We start from the raw sequence: 6,000 nt of genomic DNA on the forward strand, positions 1-6,000 counted from the left end.
TCACCAATAAGCACAGCCAAGTCACTCTCAGGTTCCTGCCTTCTGTCAGAGCACAACTCTACACAGTACACAGTGTGGAATATAAGACGTGTAGAGTGCTTGAAAACAGCATGGCCACTGACTTAACTCGTATCACCATTCAAACATGGTTTAGCACCCTTTCTGGCAGACCTCACACTTAACATTAACAAAGACAGCTGATTTCTCCTCCCCACAGTCATTACAGCTCTCTAGGTAAGACAATTCTAAAAAATGACTGAGGAGATGGATGTAAAAAATAAAAAATAAAAGGGAGAGGAGAATATCAAAAATCATAACCAAAGCTATTGAACTCTGAATTATGCTAGGTAACAAAGCCACATACAGATATGTAAGAAATAATTTAAGTAGTGAAAAAGTGCTCAGTTTTAAACAGAATTTAATCTCAAGAGCTACAATTTTATATTTAAAAAGATCTGAAAAAGATCTTAAAGAAGATTTGGCATACAAACAGTTTATGTAGCAATAAGCATGCTTTCACAGTTTCTAAGGAAAAGCTAAAAACTATTTCAATTTTTAAAATATTGTCTTAAGAAAAAGGTTACAATCCATTTTCTTATACTGTTCTTTGCATATGAAACTTGAGTAACAACTGCCTCTTCTAGCTCTAATCCACAGGAACATCTGGGACACGTAGATTTACAACAGTAGACATTATTAGAATAAGGTAAAGGATGTGATTAGGGATACAGACTAACACAGGAAAAAATCACCAGAAACATAATTTGAGAATCAGATCTTTTGCTGCTAAGGAATATTTGAAAAATCTTAAAGTCACTGTACCTAAAAACCGAAGGAGGTCTATTTTGAGGAGCTAGTGAGGATCTGGATCCAAAAAGTTTCCTTTGATTCTCTGTAGGTGTAAATGGCCTCTGAGTTCTTAGTGTTCGTAGAACATTTCTGGCTTCATTTATAATCTCAGAACTGGTCTTCTGCTTTGTCACCGAAAGCCTGTAGAATGGCTCTGTCTTTTCTCTATTTTTATTCTTTGAAGCTTGCATTCCTCTGCAAAGCAGTGTACAGGAAGAACACTGTAAAACCTATAAAGAAGACACAGAATGTAATGCTAGTTTTAAGTTACAAATTATTAATGCATTAATATCCTTTTTTAGTATATCAAGGTAAAAACTATTACCAAAAAAAAAATAATCTGAGAGAGTGATGAAGTGGTAGAAAATAAGGACTTACCGATACTGTTTCCCTCGCTATTTCTTAGTTCTGTGGGAAAATTCTGAAGAAGACTAGAAAGCATCTGAGGTGGAGGACCTTTATTTTTTTAGTGGGAGCTAAAAACCAGAATGCTCAGTACCACTGTGCTTTCTTGGTCAAACATGGTGCTCTCCAATACTACAGAAAATTTGTTTCTTAACACCTGAATACTTGTAATAATCAAAACAGAAATTCAATAATATGCTGCAAAGAGATACTTTATTTCCTAAGCTCATTGGAAATAACCAATATAAATTATTAGGAAGCTGCCCTTGATGAAGTCAATAAGTGAAAGAGGTATTGTTATCAGTAAGATAAGCTAAGGCAATTCATTTTTATTTTTTTTTTCTGAAAGAAATTCCTCCCCAACCCACCCCCAAGCACATGCAAACACAGGTAACACTAACATAAGATAAATAAACCCAAACTTCCAGTCAATGTTCTGTCCTGCTGCATCTTCTAGCAAACACAGTGAGCAGTGGAAGACTTGCTTCATTAATCTCTCAAGCCCCCTCAAAATCAATCACTATCCTGGTACAGGTCTCTGTAGATAACGTCCTTGTCATTTTGCAGCAAACTCATCACGAGTCTTAAACCAACCAATATTCCATTTGTTTTTCAAACTTACCTAAACATAAAAATGTTTCTGCACTGCTTTTGACTCAGACTGGCATCGGGGAACTTCTATCCTCTCACACAGTTTATGACAATGAACTGACAGTAGATCAGGTGCTGCCATCTTGGTTATTTCTAAACTATGGAACAAAATTCCTATTTCTCTATTTTTTTAGTCCACTTCTTTGTATTCTGCAGTTTCAAGTTTCCAGATACCCCTTCTGTTCTTTCTTTCAGAGCCTGTACGTGCTGGCACAATCTCTTTATTTAACACATGATCCACTCCTTTCAGCTGAACTACGCCAGGTAAAAGTGGATGTTAAGGAGAGTGCACCAACACAGAAATGCAAAACACAGGAACAAAGCAGCAGCCTGAACCTCTCAGTGTTTTTAATCTTTTCTGTTACTATTGATACATTATTTTTCCTCACTGTAACTGAAACTGAATTTGGCTACAATTCCCACTCTTCCCTCTCTGATGATTCAAGAGAGTTCAGTAAGCAGTTCCACTGCAGCAGGCTATTTGACACAATTATACAGCCATTTCTCACTGAACACAGAGGGTAAGTTACCATTCAGTATTCTCCCCACTACCCAGAGTCAAGATTTTGACTTGTAAGTTGAAGGTCTTCCATGTAGGCCATATATCCAACATGGTTCTCACCATCAATACACGGAAATGATACTAAATCATAATCCACATGATTCTACAGGTCAGAGATGCAAAATCATTCACATTTTTTCTTTTATAGTCCATGTATTTCCAGACACATTGACTAATTTTAATATAAATGTTAATACCTTAGATTTAATATCTAAAGGACATCATTTTCTTTACTTCTTGAAATCTCTGTGCTCTGACTTTGGAATGTGTATTTTATGGGATTTATGCATATGCTCTCCTTAATTAAACTAAGGAGCTACCTGAGAGGTACGAAGTGTTTCAGTGGATTGGCACCATCTTTGATACAATTGGCTTAAGTTCTTTGTTAATTCTATTGTCAGCTGCAGATTGTCTGTCCTAGAAGTACTTCCATTTACCAGTTGCAGTTAAGACCAAACTTCCATTATGATAACTTTTCATTTGTCTTCACCTCTCAGGTCTTTCATTTTCTCTAGTAAGAGGCGCTTTTCCACCATCAGCTTAATTAGCAAGTCCTACCATTTGGCTGCTGCCTTAATCACCCGTCCAATCCATTAAGAATAAAGTTTTAATAATTAATGCTGTAAAGGGAACCTGTGGCCTATTCTGAATGCTTGACTGAGCTCAGGTGTGCATTGCTACTGCAGCACATCGCCTTCCCCTGCTGCTGCTGCTGCCAGCATGGTCTCCGCTGTCAGTCGCCGAGCGGGGAGCAGGGGCTGCCAGGCAGCAGCAAGGCCAGCTTAAGACTCATTGTTGACCCCACCAGAGCAGTAACACTTCCTAATTGTGGCATACTGTACCATTATGCGTGTTCCAAACTGCAGTAGTGATAGGATACAAATATACTACTAAATGATACCCCATTAGCCAGAAAATGTAATAGAGCACAGAGAAATGGGCAAGCAGTGTCATTAAAATATCAGAAGTACACACATGATAGGGTAAGAACGCTTTCTCTTGCAAGCAATTGGGAGCCATGGTAATTCTTTACCTGAATGAGCCTGGCAGCTGTGCCATCACAGCGTGCCACCACAGACAATACGACCACTGTCTCTTTCTCAAAAGGCAGAGAAAGATTTGTACCCTCTATTTTATAACGCCTAAGGCTGAAATATTTAAGCATCAAGCGATTGCTCTGCTGCATCATCACTCCAAAAAGAAGTTTCACCTGCCCTCCAGCGTCCTGCACCCCAGAAGCTCTGAGTAAGTCCCACCAGCTATGTTATGCCCGTTCTCTTCCAACAAAATGACTACCCAGATCCACGTTTAAGGAAAAACCCTCCCGGTCACCTGAAGCTTTCTTGACTTTGATGAGCATAAGGTACTCAAATCATTCCATGGCAACAATCTGAAACAAGGTGCAACAAATGAATGCAAGTAGTAGAAAGAAGTATAGAATGAAGAAATGAGAACAGCTGCACCAGCTGCTTTTACCCTTGTTTTTCATTTCATTTCTTTTTTTTTTTTTTTTTTAAAGACCGTATTTCTGATTGTTTTTGTAATTGTAAGATTACCTATATAAACCCTTTTTCACAAGCTCTGCTTATACCCTTTTCTGACTAAAGGGCAGATGCCAAGCTCCTCCCTGTCTCTCTACTGGAAGGCAGAAGAGTATTACACTCCAAAAAAATACACTTGGTCTCTTACCTTTTCTTCCCACCTCTCCCAAAGGTCTTGCCTTTATTGTACAATAGATACCAGCAGAGGCTCAGGGAACCCCAGCTGCCTCCAGAAGCAGGATAACTGCACCCTGGCAGCACCCACCCCGGCTTAACGAGCAAAGCATGGCTGATCCCACCCGCTGTAGCACCACACTGAGCATTATCCCACCTCAGATCTCCACAGCAGCACCGTTTAACCGCTTCCACACTTTACTCACCGAGAGCTACCTCAGCACTCCCTCAGCACAGCGTCGCGCCTCGCAGCAGCCCCGGCTTCAGCCTTATGGAAGCAGAAAGCACTTCAGCAAAGGGATAACCTTCCGTGGGTGTTAATCAAATCTGGAAGAAGAGACCCAAAATTGCTCAAAAGCGAGAAGAGTCGTGTGATAACCCGTGTGTGTCCATCCCCCCCCCCCAGCTCACCACAGCGCCGGACGCCGCCGGTCCCCATGGCAACCGCGCGCGGAGCCGCGGCACCTGCGGGCCATGGCGGACAGGGACGGGCGCAGGCGCCTGCGCATGCGCAGGGCAGAACGGGAGGGCTGAGGGGAGCTGAGGGGGGGGGAAATGGCGGCTGCTCCATGGGGTGTTGGAGGCAGTGGGTGCTGCCTGCCTGAGTCGCCGGGGAGGGTCCTGCTATGTTATCAGTCCGAGGGTGGTGGGTTTCAGGCGGTAGGAGCTTCACTTAGCCTGTCCTGGGTCGTGCTCAGGGCTTAGTGCAAGCATAGGGTTGCCAAGAGTTACTCAGTGGGAGCGTTGGGTGCGTGCTGTTGCCTTGCCTGCTCTCCAAGCTCAGGCTTACTGATTTAAATCACTGATGTTAAAAGTCCTACAGTGAAGGACGATGGTTACACGTGTTGGTCACACCAGGGGGTGTGCAGTGTATAAAGCACTGTGTAGCTGCAGCCACAAAACCGGCAGTCACGCACATGTGGCTGGAGGTGCTCATCTTCCCAAAGCACTATCCCATCTCCACATCTTTTTCTTGGGGAGGCCAGGAAATAACCAGTTTCATACCATCCTCTCATAGCAGATCTTTGCCATACGTGTCCCCGTGTGCATACAGCAAAGCTCTCCTGGCCTCCCTCCTGTGGGACCCCAGTTGGGTGGCATGAGGGGGTCGCTCAAAGTGTGTCCCTCAAACTGCTTCCAGGCCAGACCCCATTTACCAGCTGCACTGGGCACTCGATCAGCTCCCTCATGTGCCCTCTGCTAGTGGGATGGGTAATGTGATCACAGCCCCTATCAGAAAATCTCCAGACATGTAACAACAACAAAGACAGGCCTGTTGCGGCAAGTGGGTTGTTCATGACTGACAAGAACAGTCTTTGTTCTCTATCTCTCTCTGAATGCATTTGAAATTTATCTAAAAACTGCTATACAAGGGTGGTTATTATCTGTGAACAATAGAGAAAAAAAAAAAAGTATAGTTCCATCTGATCGAGGTTCTTCCTTGGTTTCTGTCAAACAAACTTCAGATATATCTGAAAGCATCTCTCTCCAAATAAATATGTTATATAAAGTTTATGTCCTATAGATATTATATATACATACACATACACGTATGTATAAATACATGTATATACATATATATTTTACTGACTTAAATTTCCTTTTGCTAATTGCTTGCTGACATGATAAATTCTGCTTTCTCATGTTTCTTAGAAAAAACACTGTAGACGTTAATTTAATTCATCTTTCTGAGTATTGTTATAAGCTTGTTATGCCCCTTTATTCTAGAAAAAAAAAAAAAAAGTATCTTCCAGTTTCTGTTATAATCCTGACAGTAATATGATATTAGTAAAGGGATAGCCATGTGTAACCCTACCA

The 6,000-nt window shown here is 41.6% G+C and overlaps 1 protein-coding gene across 7 annotated transcripts in view; it reads right to left on the bottom strand.

Annotated features, from left to right (window-relative positions):
• The window catches only part of ARMC2 (armadillo repeat containing 2), a 65,977-nt gene extending 61,232 nt beyond the window's left edge, over nucleotides 1-4,745 (bottom strand). For 5 of the 7 annotated variants that reach the window (XM_068677747.1, XM_068677746.1, XM_068677745.1 and 2 more), the window contains exons 1-3: nucleotides 4,594-4,745; nucleotides 4,389-4,509; nucleotides 823-1,079 (exon numbers count right to left, since the gene is read on the bottom strand). In XM_068677747.1, coding sequence (XP_068533848.1) covers nucleotides 823-1,040 — 218 coding nt within the window. In that variant the 5' untranslated portion in view covers nucleotides 1,041-1,079; nucleotides 4,389-4,509; nucleotides 4,594-4,745. Of the gene's footprint in view, nucleotides 1-822; nucleotides 1,080-3,799; nucleotides 3,943-4,169; nucleotides 4,312-4,388; nucleotides 4,510-4,593 lie in introns of those variants that run through there. The other 2 variants (XM_068677744.1, XM_068677749.1) reach the window with 2 other exon arrangements.
• Nucleotides 4,746-6,000: the final 1,255 nt, after the last annotated feature.

This window comes from Anas acuta, chromosome 3 (genome assembly GCF_963932015.1).
Source record: "Anas acuta chromosome 3, bAnaAcu1.1, whole genome shotgun sequence".
Lineage (NCBI taxonomy): Eukaryota > Metazoa > Chordata > Aves > Anseriformes > Anatidae > Anas > Anas acuta.